The sequence below is a fragment of the Gossypium hirsutum genome, chromosome A12 (genome assembly GCF_007990345.1).
Source record: "Gossypium hirsutum isolate 1008001.06 chromosome A12, Gossypium_hirsutum_v2.1, whole genome shotgun sequence".
NCBI lineage: Eukaryota > Viridiplantae > Streptophyta > Magnoliopsida > Malvales > Malvaceae > Gossypium > Gossypium hirsutum.
The window spans coordinates 44,429,943-44,452,820 of NC_053435.1; the positions used below are offsets into that span (position 1 = coordinate 44,429,943).

General features: G+C 36.3%; 2 protein-coding genes across 3 annotated transcripts; both read left to right on the forward strand.

Moving 5' to 3' along the window:
- The first annotated feature begins 317 nt into the window (after positions 1-317).
- LOC121211384 (uncharacterized) lies at positions 318-1,267 on the forward strand. Its single transcript, XM_041084143.1, has 4 exons — positions 318-557; positions 678-776; positions 843-1,025; positions 1,133-1,267. The coding sequence occupies exons 1-4, from the start codon at positions 318-320 to the stop codon at positions 1,265-1,267; spliced, it is 657 nt and encodes a 218-aa protein (XP_040940077.1).
- A 16,997-nt stretch (positions 1,268-18,264) lies between these two features.
- LOC107924362 (AP2-like ethylene-responsive transcription factor ANT) lies at positions 18,265-22,228 on the forward strand. Of its 2 annotated transcripts, none has more exons than XM_016854771.2 (9): positions 18,265-19,253; positions 19,356-20,016; positions 20,203-20,285; positions 20,417-20,425; positions 20,526-20,614; positions 20,721-20,794; positions 20,901-20,951; positions 21,050-21,129; positions 21,499-22,228. In XM_016854771.2, exons 1-9 carry the CDS (start codon positions 18,938-18,940, stop codon positions 22,116-22,118), a joined length of 1,983 nt encoding a protein of 660 aa, XP_016710260.1. In that variant the 5' UTR covers positions 18,265-18,937; the 3' UTR covers positions 22,119-22,228. The 2 variants fall into 2 exon arrangements, with proteins under 2 accessions (XP_016710260.1, XP_016710268.1); XM_016854779.2 differs by having other exon boundaries at positions 21,053-21,129.
- Positions 22,229-22,878: the final 650 nt, after the last annotated feature.

The following is a 22,878-nucleotide window of genomic DNA, read 5'->3' on the forward strand; positions in this document are numbered from 1 at the left end:
AAAAACAAGAGGGATTCGGAGCCTTCAAGTTCTATACAGGAGCCTAAGGAAAAGGCTAGGTCTGAGAGGCCGGTTAGAGTTGAGCCCCCTGTTACTACTATAGGAATGCAGTCATATGCCGATTGTGGTAGACACCATCAGTGTGAGTCTTGGAGGAGGATTGGGTGTGTCTAAGGTGTGTATCATTGGATCATCGCATTAGGCAGTATCCATTGAAGGCCGATTAGATGCAAGCTCAAGGTACTGGTACTGCATAACCACAAAGGGTAGTCTAGCAGCCACCGAGAGGTCGTGGTCAGGCCAGGGGTGATAATGGCATGAGCCGTGAACAGAGACTACTGGGCAGACATGTTGCACAAACTGAGGTGAGGCAGCTTGCTCTTGTTTATGCTGCACGTCACCGAGAGGAAAAACATGTTTCGGGCATTATCAATGGTACATTCTTTATTTTTGATGTACCATATTTTGTTCTGATAGACGTAGGATTTACCCATTCCTATATAGCCTACTCTATTTTTAAAAAGCTGGGGTTTTCGGTTGAGAGTACCTCAAGTGAGGTGATCATATTGAGACCGCTAGGGCAATTGGTTAGAGTTAGTAAACTGTTTAGGGATGTTCCTTTAGAGGTTTAAGGGATGGTATTTCTGGCTGACTTGATGGAGCTTCCGTTTGGGCAGTTTGATATGATATTGGCGATGGATTGGCTGGTGAAGCACCGAGTAAGTCTGGATTGTGCGACGAAGAGGGTCGTCTTGAGAACTAAGGAGGATAATGAGGTAGTCATGGTTGGGGAGCGCTGAAATTATTTATCTAATGTTATCTCTGGGCTGGTGGCGGAGAAGTTGGTTCCTAAGGGATGTGAGGCATTTTTGGCCTACGTAAGTGTTTCTGTTTCTGGGGACTCTACTATTAAGAACATCAGAACGGTAAAGGATTTTTTGGATGTCTTCTTTGAAAAGTTACCGGGGTTACCTCCAAATCGAGAAGTGGAGTTTGTGATTGAGCTTTTCCTTAGTACAGCTCTGGTGTTCATCGTTCCCTATCGAATGACACCGAAAGAGCTTACGAAGCTTAAGGCTCAAATTTAGGAATTATTGGATGTGGGTTCATCAGCCTTGGTGTGTCTCCGTAGGGAGCACTAGTACTGTTTGTAAAGAAGAATGATAGATCCATGCGGATGTGTATCTACTACCGTCAACTGAACAAGCTGACCATTAAGAACAAGTATCCACTTTTGATTATTGATGATCTATTCGTCCAGTTCTGAAGGGCTTCCGTATTCTCCAAGATTGATTTTCGATCTAGGTATCATCAGTTGAGGGTTAAGGAAGCTGATGTATATAAGACAGTATTTAAGACTCATTATTGTCACTATGAGTTCCTAGTGATGCCATTTGGACTGACTAATACACCGACAGCCTTCATAGATCTGATGAATCGATTGTTTCAACCCTACCTAGATCGGTTTGTGGTGGTGTTCATCGTTGACATATTGGTTTACTCGAAAACTGAAGATGAGCATAATGAGCACCTTAGGATTGTTCTTCAAATTTCGAGGGAAAAACAGCTCTATGCTAAGTTCAGTAAGTGCGAGTTCTGGTTACGTGAAATAACATTTCTGGGTCATGTGGTGTCTGCTGAGGGGATTCGAGTCGATCCTCGAAAAATTGAGGCTGTATTGGATTGAAAATAGCCTAAGAGTGTGTCAGAGATCCACAGTTTTCTAGGACTGGCAGGTTATTATCGACTGTTTGTGGAAAGTTTTTCACTAATTGCAGCGTCCTTAACTAGGCTACTATGTAAGGGTGTGTCGTTCATCTGGTCTGATATGCAGTATGAGAGCTTCGAGAAGCTCAATACTGTACTGACTGAGGACCTTGTTCTGATACAGTCTGAACCTAGAAAGGAGTTCATGGTTTATAGTGATGCATCACATGTCAGTTTGGGATATGTGTTGATGTAGGATGGTAAGGTGGTAGCATATACGTCTCGTCAGCTTAAGACACATGAGGTGAACTACCCGATGCATGATTTGGAGTTGGCCACCGTGGTATTTGCTCTAAAAATTTAGAGGCACTATCTGTATGGTGAAAAGTGTATCATCTGCACTATCACAAGAGCCTTAAGTACCTCTTTACTCAGAAGGAGTTGAATCTTAGGTAGGGTAGATGGATAGAGCTGCTTAAGGATTACGATTGTACCATTGAGTACCATCTTAGCAAGGCCAATATGGTGGCCGATGCGCTGAGTCATAGATCAATGACTGATTTGAGGGCGATGTTTGCTCGCCTAAGCTTATTTGATAATGGTACCCTATTAGTCGAGCTTTAGGTTAAGCCAACATGGATTGAGCAAATTAAGGGTAAGCAGATGAAGGACGAGTCTTTAGGTCTTCGATTCCGATAGATTGAGAGTGGTAGTACTACGGATTTTGGACTAAATAGTGATGGGTGCTCTATTTCTGTGGGAGAATCTATGTTCCAAATGTTACTAATATGAGATAGTCTATACTGAGAGAGGTGCATAGTAGCCCTTATGCTATACACCCTGGCGGTAATAAGATGTACTGCGATCTTCACGAATTGTATTGGTGGCCAGGGTTAAAGTTTGAGGTTACTAATTTTGTTACTCGTTGTCTGACATGCTAGCAGGTTAAGACTGAGCATCAGTTGCCTTTGGGTTTGCTGCAGCCGGTTAAAATTCCTTTATGGAAATAAGAACGAGTAACGATGGATTTTGTTAGTGGGTTACTTTTAAAATCGACTAAGAAGGATTCGATGTAGGTTATCATGGATCGATTGACCAAGTCTGTGCACTTCATACCAGTTAGGACAGATTATTCTCTGCAGAAGCTGGCGAATCTTTATATTTCTGAGATAGTGAGACTGCATAGGGTACTGGTTTCAATTATCTCTAATAGGGATCCTCGCTTCACATCTCGGTTTTTGAAGAAGCTACATAAAGCTCTGGGTTCAAGGTTGGACTTCAGTACTGCGTTCCATCCTCAGACTAATGGTCAATCAGAGAAGATGATTCAGAAACTAGAGGATATGTTGAGGAGCTGTGTTATCAATTTTTGAGCTAGTTGGGAGGATTATCTACCATTAGCCGAGTTCGCCTACAATAACAGCTTCTAGTCGAGTATTCAGATGGCACCATATGAGGCTTTGTATGGTTGTAAGTGTCGTACTCTTTTGTGTTGGACTGAGTTGGGTGAATGACATATTCTGGGTCCTAAGTTGGTTTCTGAGATTGAGGATAAGGTCAGGTTGATCAGGGATCGTTTGAAGGGGGCTTTAGATAGAAAGAAGTCCTATGTAGATTTGAAGAGGCATGAGATTGAGTATTCAGTGGGAGATTTTGTATTTCTTAAGGTCTCGCCATGGAAAAAGGTTCTGAGATTCGATCGCAAGGGCAAGTTGAGCCCTAGGTTTATTAGGCCGTACCAGATTCTGAATCGAGTGGGACTGGTCACTTATCAATTAGAGTTACATCCAGAGCTAGACCATATTCACGATGTGTTTCATGTCTCTATGTTGAGGCGTTACCACTCTGATCCTACTTATATTGTCCCGGTTAAGGAGATTGAGGTTAGGCCAGATTTAACCTTCGAGGAGGAGCCGGTTCAGATTCTAGATTACGATGTAAAGGTCCTTCAGAGGAAGTCTATTCCATTAGTGAAGGTGTTGTGACGGAATCATAGCACTGAGAGGGCCTGGTGGGAGCGTGAGGATTTGATGCGTCAACAGTATCCTCATCTATTCTGATTAGGTAAATTCCGAGGCCGAAATTTCTTTTAGGGGGTGGAGTTGTAATGCTCCAAAATTTTTATTTTTGGCTTTTGTGAAAATGTGACACAATTCTGTATCTGCTTCAGTGGTTAAGTGTTCTGGGTGAGTGTTGGAGGTCCTAAGTTCAAGCCTTGCATTTGAAAATTTTGGTATTTTTCTGATATAAGCCCTATCTCTGTTCAGTGGGCTTATATTTAGTTATTTGTAATTCTATATCAAAATAGGTCTGTCGGTTTGGTAGTTAAGTAGAGTACTAGTATGCTTGAGGTTGGTGTTCGAATCCTTGCGCGGGAAAAGGGAAAATTTTTTGCTCGGTTTAATTGTTGAGAGTTTGAGTTGTACTGAAAATTTGAGTAGTGGGTGGTTGAGGTAGAGTAGGTAGTGAGATTTAAGTTATCGGTTCCTAAAATTCTCTCTGTAGAAAAACTGACCATCACCCCTTTTACTTGTTGTTTTCCTTCTTATTTTTTGTTTTCCTCCCTTTTGTTGCCGAAACTCTTCCTTTCTTCTTTGTTTCCCTTTTTCCAATTTGTCTTTTTGGGTGCAACCCTTCATTTGTATCTAATCGGTAAGTTTTGGTACATTCAGTTTTCATTTGAGTAACGAATTATTTTGCTAAGGGGTTTTTTTGTGTTTAGGAGGTATTCAATGGGTCAAGGGTTTGGAATCGCTACTTTAGATGCATGGAATTTTCGTTGTTCGAGTGAAGGTAATGTTTCCCATTGGTTTAGGAGTTAGTTTTCATCTTGTGTTTTTGATAAGGAATCGGATTAAATGATTAATTAATGGGTTACTCGTCAATTATAGGTTCTAGAGTGCTCGGGGTTCATTTTAGCATCAATCAAAATAGGTGTTAATCGCGAGGTTTTGTGATAGGTTTTAAATATTTATAATTACTCGTTCTTGAACTAACTATTATCACGATGTAGGCAAGTGTACCTATCGAACAGTAGTATAATTTTAGCACGACCGAATTGTCAAACCCAAAGGAACTAAAAGTACTAGTAACTACTGTCTTTTTATTATCTAGCCTAAGAATAAAGAGGTTTTGTTTTAATTAACTAATTATCTAAACTAAGATCTCACAGAGAAAAGAATTGGGGAATTGCTTTTGGGAAAATCGATTGAATGAAGACAATACCTAAGGAAAAATCCACCTAGACTTTACTTGTTATTCTGGCTTTGAATCGGACGATTTATTCATTCAACTTGTTCCGTAGAGATCCCTAAGTTATGTTATTATCCCTATTCAAGACTAATAACGTCTAATCTCTAGATTGAATAACCGAGACTTTTCTCTAATTAACACTCTAGGGTTGCATTAACTCGATCTATGGATTCCCTTATTAGTTTTCACCTTAATCCAGCAAAATCTTGTCACCCTATTTCTAGGCGCGCAATCAACTCCGCTTAATTATGACAAAAGTACTCTTAGACAGGGTCTATTCCTCCTCTGAATAAGAGCATGTCTTGAATCAGTATCCTGTGATATCAAAACAAGAATTAAGAACACATAATTAAGAATAAGTTAAATATTTATCATACGATTCAGAAAATAATAACAAAATGCGTCTTAGGTTTCATTCCCCTTAGGTATTTAGGGGTTTTAGTTCATAACTAAATATGAAAACATCTCAGAAGAATAAAGAATACAAAACATAAAGAAAACCCAAAACTCCTGAAGGGAAATTGAGGAGAGATCTTCAGTCTTGATGATGAATCCGGCTTCCGAGATGGATCAATTGGATTCCTTGGAGTAATTCCTTACCCCCTCTTCTCTGTCTCCTTTTCTTTCTCCTCTAAGGGTGTATTTATAGGCTTTGGAATTCCTAGAAGCCCTCAAAAGTGGCCTTTTCCAAATTGGACTTAACTTGGGCTCGATAGGGACATGCCCGTGTGACACGCCCGTGTGCGATTACTTCAGGCTGTGTTCAAGCCTGTTAGAATGGCATGGGTGTGCTATACCCGTGTGAATCGTGCTACAATTCTGCCAGATTAACACGACCGTGTGGTCTACCCGTGTGAGGAGGTCCAGGCCGTATTGATTTCGTACTTTAGCCCATTTTCTCTATTTTTGGCCCGTTTCTCGTTCCTTTCGCCCTCCTATGCTCTCTTAAGTATAAAACATGAAATTAAAGCATTAGGAGCACCAAATTCACCAATTCTAATGAGAAATCATCCATAAAACGCATTAAACATGGGGTCAAAAAATGTGTAATTTACGTTTTATTAAATGTGTACCCAGAAACATAAAAAACGAGGTTTCAAAAAAAGCCAAAAACCTCATTATCGATATCACATGGGCGTGTGGTTGCCCGTGTGGTAGGCCGTGTGATGGGACATAGGCATATTACCGATGAGGCTAGGCTGTGCGCAGAAGACACGGCCGTGTGATGGCTAGTTAGGTCGTGTACGACACACGGGTTAAACTGTTTTGGGCCGTGTGAGCCACACGAGCATGTGGACCCACACGGGTAGTCCATAAGGGCATGTAGGAATTTAGGCCAGGCCGTGTGATCCACACGGAGCAAGGCCATCTGGGCGTGTGGGTCTACACAGGTAGGCCACATGGGCGTGTGAGCCTACTTTCACTGAATTGATTCCTATGGTTGCACAAGTCGCCCAAGTCGAGTGTGAACCTATAGTAGGATCGGTAAGCACTATTTAGACCCCTAAAAGTGTGAAACTGATTGTATGATATCTGTACTGAGCATGTTAATAATTTACATGTAAACTAAATTGAGTGTATGTACTGATAATCACCTAATAGCATGTCCTCTATTGTATGTTACATTGCATTAGGTTGGGATGATATTATTTGGAGGAAGTGTATTGAAAGGCTCTCAAGCCTAATATACTGGCAGTTCAGCTGCAAACTACTGTTTGTGCTGCATTCGGTACTACCTGGAGTGTAAAGATAGGTGGGTTGATTTAATCCCTACATGGAGTGCAAGGTTGGACGGAGATGGTGTGTAGAGGTTGGTTGGGTAGGACTTTGTTATTGAAATCTGCATATCTGTTACTGATACTGTAATGGGCTAAGGCCCAACTACTACTGATACTGAAACTGAAATGGGCTTAAGCCCAAACTTTATTTGACTATTTATTGCTAAGTGATTGTATGCATGTTTTTTATGGGGATTACACACTGAGTTTACATAAACTCACCTCTTCTGTTTGATGTGTACAGGTAATCCCCAGACTTGACGGACCGGTACAGTGGAGGACTCGATGATGGCCACAGGTATTTTAAACTATTTTAATTTCAATTTTGGTAGTTATTTCTTAATTATTTTCTGGGTTATTTTTTATGTAAATTAGACTTTTTGGACTGTTTGGTTTTATTTCGGATTTTAGACTGTTTTCGTGGATTTGATAACTGCACAAACTCAACAAACAAATGGTTTTCACTAAAACAAAGGGGTTTTTCTAAGATGAAGGGATTTACCTAATTAACTTGTTTTTTTTATAAATTAAATGATTTCTAAAGCTTCTGCAACGAATTGTGTTTAAAAACAATTGAGTAAATAAGTAAGCGATTTTAGAGTCGAAAAGAGTAATGAAACAAAAAAGGATTTATAGTAGAAACTTAGTTTTCAAACGCCCTATCATGTGACATCGCCAGATTCGGCCATAATGTCTAGGCCAGGTTTAGGGTGTCACAGAGAACACCCAACTTGACAGATAGCTTAAACTCTAGATGACCTCTACACCTAACATGAAAACTACTCAGATTTGGCGTATACTAGATAATTTAGATAACTTCCTTACATAGCATAAACAAACTCAGATATGATGAACACTTAGTCCACTCATATTTACGATTACACTAAGTTCTATGTACTGATGAGTTATTTAGGCAAATTCACTCTTTAGAAACGCTGTTGAAAACTCTTTTAGGAAATGCCCCCAAGGTATATTCAATTTCACCACAATGCTAACCAAACAGAATTATCTTCAAAGTTACCAGATCTTTATCATAGAGTCAGCTCGCAGAGAAGTCTTAAAAGCTTACCTAGATATTGCCAGAAAGGCAGTTAGCCAGATTATGCCACGATAGCATCACAAAATACGCCACAAAGGCGTTACAAAATATGCCACAAGTTTTCTAGAGGATTCTGTGTTTACTCTTTCGGCGTACAATCTCTATGTTTCCATTAGGCTTCTCCCACATGGCCTTATTCATATCCTCATGCCATGAATTGTCCATCCGAAGAAGTTAAAAAAGTGCATGTTTAAAATTTCCTTTTTACAATGAAATAGAAATTTCAAAAACATTTTAGGAAGTTTATCATAAAGAAATAAAAATATGCAACAATAAGTCCATTAATAAACAATACTTTGATCATTATATAAAAATGAAGTACAATTACCATTGTCCCTAAAAAAAGATAAACTATCACTCAATAGTTGAGTTTTCCTTATCCCCTCCATCTGTTTCTTCTTCCCTAGAAACTATGTTCGTAGGAGTACTAAGAGAAACTACTACAATAGCCCTCTGGCCTTTTTGAAAAGCTTCCCATTTAGGGCCATAAAGGTTGAACTTATCGAAGTCAACTACTACATCACATAGCTACCCCAAGCAAACATTAGAAATGTCAAATGGCCCATAAGCCGCTAAAATGAAACCATGCTAAGCTAAATCAAGAGTATTCATCATTTCATCCATGGCATATGAATTAGCCTCAACGATGGCTCTATCTCTCTCTCCTTTAGCCATGGTAACTTCAATGACCTTATCCCTTTTAGTGGAATCCACCAAGGCTTGCAAAGATTGACCCTCAGCATTTTCCTTCTCTAAGGTTTCCCTAAGTTCTTCCTTGATAGCAACAATGTATGTTTTATGCTTGCCATTAAGTTGTGCAACTTCGCCATCATAAGATCTCTTTAGGGAACCAACTTAAGTTGCATGCTTCTCAACCAACTCTTGCAAACGAGCCTCTAACTCATATTTCTCTTTTTCCAATAATTTATTTTCCTCTTTTAATTTCGTTGCCTTTTTTTTTCAACTTCAAGTTAGACTCCTAAAGAGGAACAACTTTTTCTTTCAAAATGAACTTTCTAGAAGAACCATCAACAACTAACTTCTTTGAGTGTTCTTTCTCTGTAGTTAAATTTCGCAAAAGCAGCTTTTGATTATTTAAGGATTTGCCCAGTAGTAAACATGCAAAATTACGTTCATAATCCAAACTATTGTTGCTTCTACAAAAATCCATAAGAGGAATAATAAGTAGCCCTTAGATTTTTCGGTAAGATAACACCCATACAATTTGCTTGTAGCTTCACAGGATGAAAAAACTTCACACATCCTTCACATCTTTGCTAAAGAAAATAACAAGAATAAGGGTTGATAACACTTTTCATCATCTTACAAGGATATGATTTAGAAGAAGAGCTGCTTGAAAAAAGGAACAATACACAATAGTTTGTGATATGTACACAACGAACCACTGAAAGCAGAAGCTGATGAAGCACCAAAGGAAGGAGAATGACCTAGATTTGGCAAACTAGGTGCAGAAGACATGTGCATTATGGTTGAGGAAGTAGGAAATGAACCTAAATCATCAAATTTTATTGTTAAATTTAAGCTTTAATTGTTATGAAATGGAACGAATAGGTAAATTATAATAACAAGGTTATTACAAGGAAAACTCACAGGTATAGGTTCAGTGGGTAAGCTGTAGGAACTTGATGAAAGGGGAGTTGAAGGAGCAAAATGGTTGGGACTACTTGAGGACATAGAAGATGATGTTTCATGGCTTGTAGTTAAGCTTGTAAGGCCACTTTTGTCAACCCTAACACTTTTGTTGGTTAAAGATTTTTGTTTCTTCTTCTATTGTTGGTCTTTTGAAGGAGTTAGATGTAACACCCCTAACTCGTCTTCGTTGTCGGATTAGGGTTATAGAGTATTACGACACACATTTGTAACATTTAACATTATTTAAACAATCATATATTAATTTAGATAACAAATATTCAAATGAAAATAACATTCATAGCATAATACATTTACGGGCCTTAAAACGAGCTTACAGAGCCCTAAAAATAATTTGGGAATAATTAGAGACTAATTTGAAATAAAATAGAAAGTTTTAGAAAATTTAAAAATTTTGAAATCAGGGGTCACATGGCCGCGTGGCCAGGCCATGTGATAAATCCTAGGTTGTGTGGCTTAGGGACATGGCCATATGTACAAATCATGCATAGCTCGAAATAGGGTTACACGATCATGTCGTAGCCCGTGTGCCTGCTCGTGTATAATTCGAAGTAAAGTCACACAGCCATGTCACAGGCCGTGTCCAAGATTGTATGGGTAGTCAGAATGAGGTCACACAGTCGTGTCGCTGGGCCGTGTAACTCTGTGTGAACATGTGAGTTAAACCTACACAAAAATTTAAGAAGACACACAGTCGTGTGAGGAGGCTGTGTACGACATAGTGTCCCAGGCCATGTACATTTTAAAAAGCTTTCAAAATAAGGCATATTTTAACCAAATCTTAGGTACCAAGCTAACCCAAAATAAATAATTTCCATACATAAAAAACATGTTCAAATAGCCTTATAACATACCAAAACCAACATCTTAAGTGCCTAAGTAATATACCTTCATTGACATCACAATTCAATTATAAAAAACCATCCACATTTCACACCAAAAGATATAGTATTCAAGTTCACATACCATACCTAAAACATATATCAAACTTACCATATTTCAAATTCCTTCGCAAAATTCACATCAAATACCAAAACAACTTTACATGGACATTTGTATACCTAAAGCCTAAAGCCAAATATATATATACAAACAAGTTCATTCAACTTTATACTAACCAAATTTGCATCGAATGAAGACATTATTCAAATCATACACATAACACACCTATTACATGCCATATAACCTAAAAGTAAACATTCAAAAACTACCAAAAGATATCCGGATAGTGTGATTCATCGAGTTGATCCGATCGCCCGATTTCCACAAAACATAATCTACAAAGAAATAGAAGAAATGACACGAGTAAGCTTCACTAGAGGTTAGTAAGTTCAATGGTTAAAAAAATAAACTTAGTGTGTATGAACACATAAATTACACAATAATAATTAATAAACTATAATCTTGTCAATCACAACATTCAATAGGTGAGTCTTTATAATAGTACTCATAATAAACAATCTTTTCAATTATACTAGATCATTCAACTCAAGTTACCAATCATAAAATTATATAACCATTTAAAATCTACCCGATGAATGATATAATGAATTCGGATATGCGATTAATCATCCAGAACACACCAGAATGCTCAAACGAGCTTAACCAACCGGGAACACACCTGGGCACCAAGTGCTTAGCTCGTAGGCTAACATCCCTCCGAAATACACTTTAACACTAAGTGCCATGCCCGAAGTTCCTACATCCGCCCCCAGTAACACACCAGGATCACTGTAAATATAACACTATAGTTGGCAACAAATGTTGGACTTTGGTATATTTAGTGGACAATAACAAATCAATAATCACCATCTCATCACAAGTAAAAACCATATCACGCGCATTAAAACCTATTAGCTTGCCAATTGTATCCTATCCTACGTCCATCAGCTCCATATAATATCAAGTAACAATGCTCAAATCAAATACTTTCTCGACTCACATCCATATAATACAATTCAATAATTTCAAATTTTCCAACAATCTTAATTCACAATTATTATAACATTATAATTTATATAAAACTAAACTGAAAGAACTTACCAGGGCTAAACTGTTAGTGATAACAAAAATTCAAGGGCTATTCAACAACTTTCTCTTTTCTTCGATTATCAACTTGTTCCTAATATGAAACACCTCAAATAACTAGGCATTCAAGCTACTTCCATGGCTCTTTTCTCCCAAATTCGACAAAGAACCAAAACGAAATATGATAGCATTGTTTGTTTCATTTGTTTATGTTTTAATTAATTATTTATCATATTTCCCTTAATTAAATCATGTAAACTTAACATTTACAACCCATAACCGTCCATATTAAAATGTTATGGTTTAATTACAACATAAATCCTCATACTTTAAATGTTTAGGCCATTATGTTAAAAAAATCAATAGTAACTAACTTTTCCATCTTTTATGGCCATTATGTTAAGAAATTAATAGTAAATAACTTTTCCATCTTTTATGATTTAGTCCTTTTTAATTAATTAACTACCTAAACATTAAAATTTCTTAACCAAAATTTAAAACGACACTAATGATTTTGTAAATATTAAATAATTAATTTTTACAGATTGACACGTAGGAATTATGGTCTCGAAACGACTGTTTTCAACATCACTAAAAAACAGGTTGTTACAACTCTCCCCCTTAGGAAATTTCGTCCTCGAATTTTATCTGAGAATAAATTCAGATATTGTGATTTCATCGATTCCTCGGTTTCCCAGGTAGCTTCTTGAATACCGTGTCGATGCCATAAAACTTTTACCAACATTACTCATTTATTTTAGAGTTTTTTACCTCGCAAGCTAAAATTTTTATCGGCTCCTCAAAGTAAGACAAATCCGGCTATAATTCAATCTCACTGGAAGTAATCATATGTGAAGGATCTGACTTATACAGTCTCAACATCAAAACATGGAAAACATTGTGAATCTTTTTGAGTTTAGGAGGGAAGACAAGTCTATAAGCTATATGACTGATTTTTTCAATAATCTCGTAAAGCTTGATAAACCTTAGACTCAGTTTCCTTTTTCTGCCAAATTGCAACACCTTTTTCCATGGTGAAACTTTCAAAAACACTCAACCGCTAACGACAAATTCTATATCTTTTCTTTTCAAGTATGCATACGATTTTTGACAATCTGATGCAGCTTTTAAGCAATCACGAAGAACATAAACCTTATCTTTAGTCTTACGAATTAAATTTGCCCCAACTAACTTAGATTTGCTCAACTCAGACCAATATAGCGGTGTTCTATATTTTTGTTCATATAAAGCTTCAAATAGTGTCTTTTTTATTTTGGACTGGTAGATGTTATTATAAGAAAATTTAGCTAACGATCAATTTTTTCCCAATTACCTTCAAATTCAAGAACACAACATCGCAACATGTCTTCTAGCACTTGTATTACCCGTTTTGTCTGTTCGTCAGCCTATGGATGAAATGTTATACTGAAGTTGAGTTTAGTACCTAAAAATTCATGAAGTTTACCCTAAAATCTAAAGGCGAATCTCGAGTATCGATAAAAGATAATAGATATTGGCACCCCGTACAATCTAACGATCTTGGATACATACAACTTGGTTAACTCTTCAAGCGAAAAATCAGCTTTGATCGGAATAAAATGAGTTGATTTCGTCAATTTGTCAACAATAATCCGAATTGAATCTTTCTTTCTCGATGTCACAGGTAGTCCCGAAACAAAATCCATCTTAACGCACTCCTATTTTCGCTCGAGAATCATAATAGGCTGTAATAACCCAGATAGAACTTCATGCAAGACTTTCACCTATTGGAAAATCAAACATTTAGCCACAAATTCTAAAATTTCGTGTTTCATACCCGACCATCAATACATTTGTTTTAAATCACCAAACATTTTAGTATTATTCGGATGAATAGAGTACGTACTATTGGATAAATTGTCTTGTTTCAACTCTAGATTATTGAAACACAAAATCTATTATGAAAGTACAACATGCCATCAGTATCAACCTTGAATTTCGTAGATTGGTCACTCAGAATTTGTTCTCTTTTAGCTAACAATTTTGGGTCATCATTTTGCAACTCTTGAATTAGTTGAAGGAACAACGATTTAGCTTTTAATTATGCTAAAACAAAACCATTAACATTCAAAGTCAAGTGAGCATTTAATGTTCTTAAGACAAACAATGATTTTTGACTTAACGCATCTACAGCTTTCCCTAGATGATAATCAACAACTAGATCATAATCTTTCAACAATTTGAGCCATTGTCGTTGCCTCAAGTTCAATTATTTTTGTGTCATCAAATATTTTGGGTTTTTATGATCAGTATAAATGTGACATCTCTCACTGTACAAGTTGTAATATCCCGAATTAGGGCCTAATAGGAATAGTGGTTTCGTGACCACAAATCCGAGATAGAAATAATTATTTTATAATTATTTTGAGGTTTATGATATGATTGCATGATTGTGTGAAAATTTCGTGATGAAATTCTATGCCTAAAGTGCTTAAATTGAAAGTAGGGACTAAATCGAATAAGTTGCAAAACTTGCATTCTAGAAGTTTTTAGTATGAAATTGTTTTGGAATATTAATGAGGAGGTCTTAAATAGCAATTTGACCAATTTTAAGTTCATGGACAAAATTAGGACATGGAAGGAATTTTTGGAAAGTTTAGTAGTAAGGGTATTTTGGTCATTTAGTTATTAAAATGAATTAAAAACAAAATTAAAAGCCAATTTTTGTCCATCTTCTTCATTAGGCCGAAATTTCAAGGGTTCTCCATAGCTAGGGTTTGTTTCAAGCTTCCAAGCTCCATAGTAAGTGATTCCAAGCCCCGTTTTTAATGATTTTTACGTTTTTGAGATCCCGGTAGCTCGATTAAGCTTATGCTAACAATAATTCAACTTAGGGTTCATATTTGGAAAAATACCCATAGGTGAAATTTGTGTATTTTGATGTTTTATGATAGAATATGGGGTTTTAAATTATGTTAGACAACTTGTGCTACTCGGTTTTGAGTGAAAACGAGTAAAAGGGCTTAATCGGTAAAAATACCTAATAGTCATAAGTACATGTTAGAGTGAGAATTTGATGTTGCCATAGAAGAGAAAAGTGATCAGCATGTTGTAAAACATAAGAATAAGGAATAAAGTTTAATCCCGAGCCTAGGGGCAAAAATGTAAATATGCAAAAGTTTAGGGGTAAATTTGTAATTTTGCCAAAATTTGAGTTAAGGATTAATTTGATAATGTGAGTATTAAATAAGCTAAATGTGTTATTTTAGATCAAGAAAGACGTGGAATCGACCTCAATCGAGGAAAAGAAAAGATTGTGGACTAAATTGCAAAATCTTTGTATTTTGGTACCAAGGTAAGTTCATGTGTAAATAATGTAGCATAATGGTTATTTTTAAGTTATTGATGTTAATTATATGTTATGCTAAATTTTATTATGAAATGTATGCTTTGTGGTTAATTTCAAATAATATGTAAATTATGTGAACTACTTGTTAAATATAATTGTTACCGAGTATTGATTTCGGCATTCTACGGAAGACGGCAAGGATAAGTGTTCGAGGAAAAAGCCCGTTTGAACCTTAGGAATAGATTAGGATACAAGTGACATGTCACTAGGATGGTTGAGCATCCGAACTCGTTGAGTTGAGTCCGAGTTCACTTATGGATGCGAATGTCCGAACTCGTTGAGTTGAGTCCGAGTTCGTGAGATGTAACTAGGCATCCGAACTCGTTGAGTTGAGTCCGAGTTCACTTATGGATGCGAACGCCCGAGCTCATTGAGTTGAGTCCGAGTTCGCTTATGGGCGGGTTACATGATTGCTTGATTGAATATGTGGCACTTATATGCAAATTATCCATGTATCCGAATTATATTCCGATGTGTTCAACGGGTAAAGTTCTACTCAATGGAGGAATATTCGAGATGTAAAGAGAAGTATTGGTGAGTGATGTGAAATGGTTATTTTGGACAGGTATGTATTTAACCCTCGGGTTGAGTATTGATACAACCACGATAAGGTAATAAGATGATGAAAAATGATTAAAAATGTGATATGTGTTTTAGTGATACATGCTAATGTTGATTGGTATGACTGTTTGTTATGTTACTTATTATTTGCGTATGAACTTACTAAGCATTTATGCTTACTCCCTCCTTCTTACTCATTGTAGTTTTGGACAAGCCAGCTCAGGAGTCGGGATAGGTCGAAGGCTCAGTCACACTATCCGGAAGACTTTTGGTAAATGGCTTGTAAATTTAAGTATGACATGTATAGCAATATACCTATTTTGTGTAAATGATCTTATGGTATGGTTGTGGAATGGTTGAGGAAATGCTTGATAATGATAAATTATGAAAATGGTTAGTGTAGATTATGTTTGATGTTAAAACTATTAAGATACTTAGTGCATAAAAACTCATAAAAAGGATGAAATTTGCCATAAACAGAATACTGCAGCAACACTGACGCGAGTTTGAAAATTTATTAAAAATCATAGCAATTGAATTTGGTGATGGAATACATATCAAATTGAAGCTTATTATGTCTAGTTTCACATGAAACAAATGAAACAGGTAAAGGAATTATATGTTAGAAGATATTTGAATTTTAGTGAAACAGGGTCATAGCAGTTTTTGAATCCCCTGTTCCAACTTTATAAATTCATTATAAATTATAAAGATATAATTAGGTGGTATATTTTATATCTTCAGAATCCTTATTGAGTCTAGTTTTAGTAGAAACAAATCTCATAGTCATATGAATCTTGTACAGAGAGAAATGTGGTTCGTAGTAAACAGAGGTCAGACCAGTCGAGTCCTGAAACAGGGGTAAATTTAACTAATAAACTGTACTAATTGGCCCAACTAAAAATTCTAGAAAAAATTTAGTAGATAGGTATATGAGTCTAGATTCAGGAAAAATTTACAGATCATGATTTCGAGTTTTGTAACTCGAGATATGATTTTTCTTGTGACTGTGACGCAAGTAGCTTAAAAGCTGTGAATGTAGAAACAATAATCCAAAGTTCTAAATATGTTAAATTAAGCTTAGTAACACCTCATACTCGACTCCAGCGACGGTCTCGGGCGTGGGGGCGTTACACAAGTAATGTCGCCAAGTCGTCAAAGTGAAGACAATCGCAACCAATTCTAGATCGTGAGTCGGGTAATTTTACAAGTATCCTTAGAAAGACGAGAAAATTAGAGAAAAAATGATGACAAAAAATAGACACAATTATCCTTTTAAGTTAAAAAGAAACCTTCAACTACTTCAAAACTTACTAAATTATCACGCACTCACTGGCGCAAAAAGTTGCATGAATCATAACTTTACACGTATACCTAAACAATAATGACAGCGATGGTTTCATTAAGAACCCAATAAATGTGTCGTAATATGCCACACACTTCAGTAGCTTTATCATTAAACTCATAAATATATATACATGAATTTTTTTAACCCGCCATAAATGAAATAAAATTAAAAAAAAATTCAATGATTCAAAATTCAAAATTTTAAATTTAAAAAAGTAACCACTTATAAAAACAAAAACAAAAACATGTATAAAATTAAATACATAGTACTTTGACGCGAACTTCAATCACCTATCTAAACCTTTGCCATCTACAACTACACCATGAACTTCCCCAACAAGCTTGCACAGGTTAGTGTATAACCTTCTCTCGCCTTGGGGGAATTGTTGTACCTTAAATAAATAACCTCATGGACCTTATAACGTACCCAAACGAGACCTAACACATGTTTCCTAATCAAAAGAACATTCCAATGAACTATGCATAGTTGACGTATGAACCAACAAACCTTGAAATAACTTGCGAACCTTAAGACTAAGTGTCTCCCCTAAGACCATGTGAGGCCCATGTGAAGTTCAAGGTTATTGATTGTCAGTAGTCATAAGACGTCTTATCCTAAGACGTAGCATTGTCGTCATTACTAGAAGTATCAAATCAAACTTTCGTGTCAGTAGCCTCAAGACACGTAACTAAGCTTGTCTTCTCCCACTATAGAAGGACCATGCAAACAACTCATACACTCTCACGTACATACTACTTATCCTTCAACTTCAAACTTTCTTACCAGAAATCCTTCTTCCTCATCTCTACCCAAGTGCTTCTCCTTACAAACCTCCACCTACTTCCACATGTTAATCAAAAGACTAATAGAGAATTATTTTGTATACATGTTTTGATATATGAGTTAAGCAATAAGTTAATTCAATTAGTAATATTAACCACTCTTATTATTTATTTTTAGCAAAGAGAAGAAAAAATTTTCACTTATTATAAAGAGATCTTATTTTTACAAGACTTTGTACTTTTTTTTCTAATTATAGACTTAAATTTGAATTGATTAATTTTTATTTTAAGTCTAACTATAATATATATTAAACAAACTTTTCCTCAATATTATTACACTAATAACAAATGACGCACTAGTGTTAAATTTTGGCACACCAGGAAAAATGTTAGTAGTGTTTTTTTCCACAAGTGGAAAGCTTTGTAAGTTTTGATTTAGTGAGATCTTTTACAGAAAAAGCAAAAATGATTATTACTAAATTATTTTAATACAAGCATCTGATTAAAAGCGGAAAATATACTACAGATATAGATACGTATTTAGTTAGCTTTTGTTTTGGATACTTGAAAAACAGCATTACTGTTAAGGGCTTACGTCCCAATCCTGGCAAGTGTTTAAAAAGACAAGAACGAAAAGAGGAGTTTGTTTATAACTGATGGATAATTTGGGGGAGTATCCAACAGGGTCATAAGTAGAACTACAGCCACTAGCATCTTGTCTTTGGGTGGCACCATGTTTCATTCAGGAATATAGTTCTTATTTAATCTTTTTTTTTTTAAGTTTTAATGTGGTTTGGGGTCTTTAAAAGGAAAAGAGAGGAATGAATAAAAAAGGGGGAAATGCAACAAAGAGCGTAGGGTAAAGCAAAAGAAAGAAGAGGTCTTTCTCATATACAGATCCCTATGGAATGCAGGAACGATGCACAGCATTAGCTTGCTGGAACTCCTTTCTTTCTTTTTTGTTTAGTTTAAAAGAAAGCATCTTGCTTTGTCTCTCTTTAGAAATGTTTCCAGTGAGAGAGAGAGAGAGAGAGAGAGAGAGAGGGTCTCATGTATATAGAATAGATTCAGCCACAGGAGTTCTGGATTGTTTTAGTTGAGTTGTTAGATTTGGTCAAATTACTTCTGCAGCTACAAAACAAAAATCCTTAGTTTTTTTTTTCATTTCCTTTAAAAAAAATAGAGTGAAGCAAGGAAATGGTCGTTTTTTTTTTATGATTAAGTTATTTGTTTCCCAATGATTGAGTTGTCCCTGCAGTGAGAGGAAGTTCCCAACTTGCTTAGAATCATTACTGGGTTCCAAAGCAGCCGCATAGTAAGAAAATGAAGTCCATAAGCAATGATGATAACAATAGCAATGCAAACTGGTTAGGTTTTTCTCTCTCTCCAAACATGAAAATGGAGGTTAGCAATCAAGAAGCTCACAACTATACGCAGTCTGCTTCAGCTTCAGCTGCCGGTGTTACTACAGCAGTTCCATCAAGCTTTTTCCAATCTCCTTCTCATCTTAATTATGGACTTTATTATGGAGTTGAAGGAGAAAATGGTGGCTTCTATTCTCACTTTCCTGTCATGCCACTTAAGTCAGATGGGTCTCTTTGTCTAATGGAAGCTCTTGGCAGGTCACAACAACCACAAGGTATTTTGGTTCAATATTCTTTTTTCTTTTGTGCTTTTGGGGAATATACTAGTATTTTTCTTAAACTTCTAGTTTTTTTTTTCTTTGGCTTTTGGTGTGAAGCAATGGTTCCTACTTCAACTCCAAAACTGGAGGATTTCTTTGGGGGTGCAACCATGGGGACCCATCACTATGAAAGCAGTGACAGAGAAACTATGGCTCTAAGTTTAGACAGTATGTATTACAATCAAAATCCAAATCAAGAACACAACAACCAGAATTGCTTAGACCACCTGCAACAATCCTCAAGGCAGACGCACCACCAACAGCAACTTCAGGTTCAACAGTACCAATACTACTCTGGATATAGGAACCAAGAAATATTACTAGGAGAGGAAGCTAAAGAAACCCATGTTACAGATTGCAATCTTCAGGCCCCAACAATGGCAGATGATGGTAAGCAGTGGGTTTCAAGAAACTACTCTACTGAACATGCAATGCATCAGAAGATGATTGGTTGCATGGGTGATAATGGAGCAGAATCCGGCTCTATTGGTGCAATAGCATATGGAGATTTGCAGTCTTTGAGTTTGTCAATGAGCCCTGGTTCACAATCAAGCTGTGTGACTGGTTCACAGCAAATCTCACCTTCTGGAACTGACTATGCTGCAGCCCTGGAAACCAAGAAAAGAGGGCCTGAGAAGGTAGATCAGAAGCAAATTGCCCATAGGAAATCCATTGATACCTTTGGTCAAAGAACTTCTCAATATAGAGGTGTCACAAGGTAAGTGTTTTTCTTTTATCTTTTAATCCTGTCTGTCGTATATGCTTTCCCCCAAAACTAATTTGTTTTTAATCAATTTTTACATTTTAACTAAAAAAGCTGTTCTTTTTTTAGAAATGGAAGTTTTTAACTGAAAAAAAAAAGCTTATTTTTATCTGTTCTTGGTTTTGTTGTGTTACCACTCAGACATAGATGGACGGGTAGATATGAAGCCCATCTATGGGACAACAGTTGCAAGAAGGAAGGACAGAGCAGGAAAGGAAGACAAGGTTAGCTTCCTGCAATAAGTATACTCACTATTTTTAGTTTTTTCTTTTTTATTTCTTGAGCTGACTTTTTTTTTAATTATTTTTATGATTGGGATTTTTTATTCTAATGGAATGATGATGATTCTCCACAGTTTATTTAGGTAAGCTCTTGTGACACTATTAATACTTATGAAAGTATATTATTATGTTTGAAACAGTCATACGTTGAATGGCAAGTCATTCCAAAATCTTAATTTGTAGGGGGTTATGACATGGAGGAGAAAGCTGCAAGAGCATATGATCTAGCTGCACTCAAGTATTGGGGACCCTCCACTCACATCAATTTCCCAGTAATTATCTAACTCATTACATTTTCAAATCTAATGCTTTTCTTGGAAACCCTTTTTAATTTTTTTTTATGGTACTGACTGTAATTATGATTTTTTTTTTTTGCAGTTGGAGAATTACCAAAAAGAACTTGAAGAAATGAAGAACATGACAAGACAAGAGTATGTTGCTCACTTGAGAAGGTACCATCTTTGCCCATTCTCTCCCATTTTGGTGCATAGCTCTATAGTTGACTGTGTTTTTGAATGATGGTTTTTGTCGATGTTCATAATTCTACTGTATGAGCAGGAAAAGCAGTGGATTTTCAAGGGGAGCTTCAATGTACAGAGGAGTGACAAGGTCTCCTTATAAAAAATTCAATTATATGGAACTTGAACTGCAAATACCCATAATATTTCAGCTCTTTTTTCTCATAATTTTTTAATTGAAAAATGAAGCAGACATCATCAACATGGAAGATGGCAGGCTCGGATAGGAAGAGTTGCAGGGAACAAAGACCTTTATCTTGGAACATTTAGTGAGTTTCATTTCATTTGTGTATTTTTTATTTTACTATTTAATAGTGTGTGTTTTATTGACTTAAAAGAAAGGCCAGTATTTGATTCAGTCTTTAGCTCTTTCGGCTCTTTTTAAGCCACACAGGGCATGCTTCCATAAGTAATTTGATCTTTTTTTTCCCAAAAGAAAAAAACAAACAAAAGCAAAGTGAAAAAGGAGACAACAGCTTCTGTAAGGCTGTTTGTCCACAAACATGCAAAAAAAAAAAAGGACTTTGAATGTGATTCAACATGGACTCTATTAAAATTATTATTATTTTAAATGTTTATGCTTAGTTGATAGATGGCATTTTATGATATGATAATTGAAAGTCAATAATTGCATGCAGGCACTCAAGAGGAAGCAGCTGAGGCTTATGATATAGCAGCTATCAAGTTCCGTGGGGCGAATGCAGTGACTAACTTCGACATAACAAGGTACGATGTGGAAAGAATCATGGCTAGCAATACCCTTCTTGCTGGAGAATTCGCTAGGCGAAACAAAGATGTCGGACCTCGTGGTAATGACAACCTTTTAACTGGTAACATCAATGCTGAAACCAACATTAACATATCACCAAAGAACAATGGAGGTCAACCAGACTGGAAAATGATCCTTTATCAGTCATCTGAACAGCAACAGCCCAACATCATTGAGAATTTTAAGGCTCAGGCTTTCTCATTGGCACCAGAAACCATGGTTGGCCAGAGAGAGGTGGATGATTCCAGCAAGATGGGGACTACTCACTTCTCCAATGCTTCTTCATTGGTGACTAGTTTGAGCAGCTCAAGAGAAGGTAGCCCAGAGAGAAGCAGTTTACCTATGGCGTTTGCAATGCCTCCTCCACCATCATCCAAGTTGTTCACTACTTCACCAAATACTGTGAATTCTTGGATTCCTTCAGCTCAGCTCAGGCCTGCAATTTCCATGCCACAGATGCCTGTTTTTGCTGCCTGGACAGATGCTTAGATTAGACGTTTTGGGGTATAGTAACCAAAAATATGTTCTCTTTCTGTTCTTTTTTCCCCTTTTTTGCATGGAATTAAAAAAATCACGAAAAAGAAGTATGGTTTTTTTTTTATGAGATTTTCCTTGGTGAAGAAAAATGAGGTGTTAATGGAGGGGTCAGTGTGGGACCTCTTATGAAGAAGAAGAGACTTTAAAGTTTTTAAACTCATATATCCTTTTGAACCTCTTATCTGAAGATGTTGAATATAAAAATTGGTAGAGAAGGAAGCTTTAAAGACAAAATGATTGAAGTCTATGAAATGATATGTGCACTATGGGGGAGGGATGAATGAATGACCCTATATTCATAATTAGATTCACCTTTTTTTTATTGGTCCTCTTAAGTACAGAAACAGCTCAGTATGTGTCCCAATAATGCAAAAGCTGGTCTTTCAACTTTGGGGCCTTTGACCACTCTATCTCTGATCTCAAACACCCTTTGCTGTTCTCTATATCCATAACAACATCATTACCATCTCAGCTTTCTCCAAAGGTAAAAAAAAGAAAAGAAAAGCGAAGAGACATTCCTTCAAATAATTCAAAGAAAAGAAAAAGGGTCCGAGGGTAATGGATTCCCTCTTTTATAGTATATGATTTATAGTTTATGATTCAAGGGTAAGGGATCATAATTACTTCAAAATTTATCTGATATTTTGGTGGAAAGATGAGGTTAATGGGGTGGTTTCTTTCTTCAAAGACCAGTCAACTTGGTTTGATTGAT

Bases quoted from the DNA above. Each gene is read 5' to 3' on its own strand.
- LOC107924362 (XM_016854771.2), top strand. From the start codon at position 18,938: ATGAAGTCCATAAGCAATGATGATAACAATAGCAATGCAAACTGGTTA. The intron at 20,795-20,900 runs GTACCATCTTTG...CTGTATGAGCAG, and splicing joins TATGTTGCTCACTTGAGAAG to GAAAAGCAGTGGATTTTCAA. The intron at 20,952-21,049 runs GTCTCCTTATAA...TGAAAAATGAAG, and splicing joins ATGTACAGAGGAGTGACAAG to CAGACATCATCAACATGGAA.
- LOC121211384 (XM_041084143.1), top strand. From the start codon at position 318: ATGAGCCGTGAACAGAGACTACTGGGCAGACATGTTGCACAAACTGAG. The intron at 558-677 runs GTGATCATATTG...CCGTTTGGGCAG, and splicing joins TTGAGAGTACCTCAAGTGAG to TTTGATATGATATTGGCGAT. The intron at 1,026-1,132 runs GTGTTCATCGTT...GTGTCTCCGTAG, and splicing joins TTTTCCTTAGTACAGCTCTG to GGAGCACTAGTACTGTTTGT.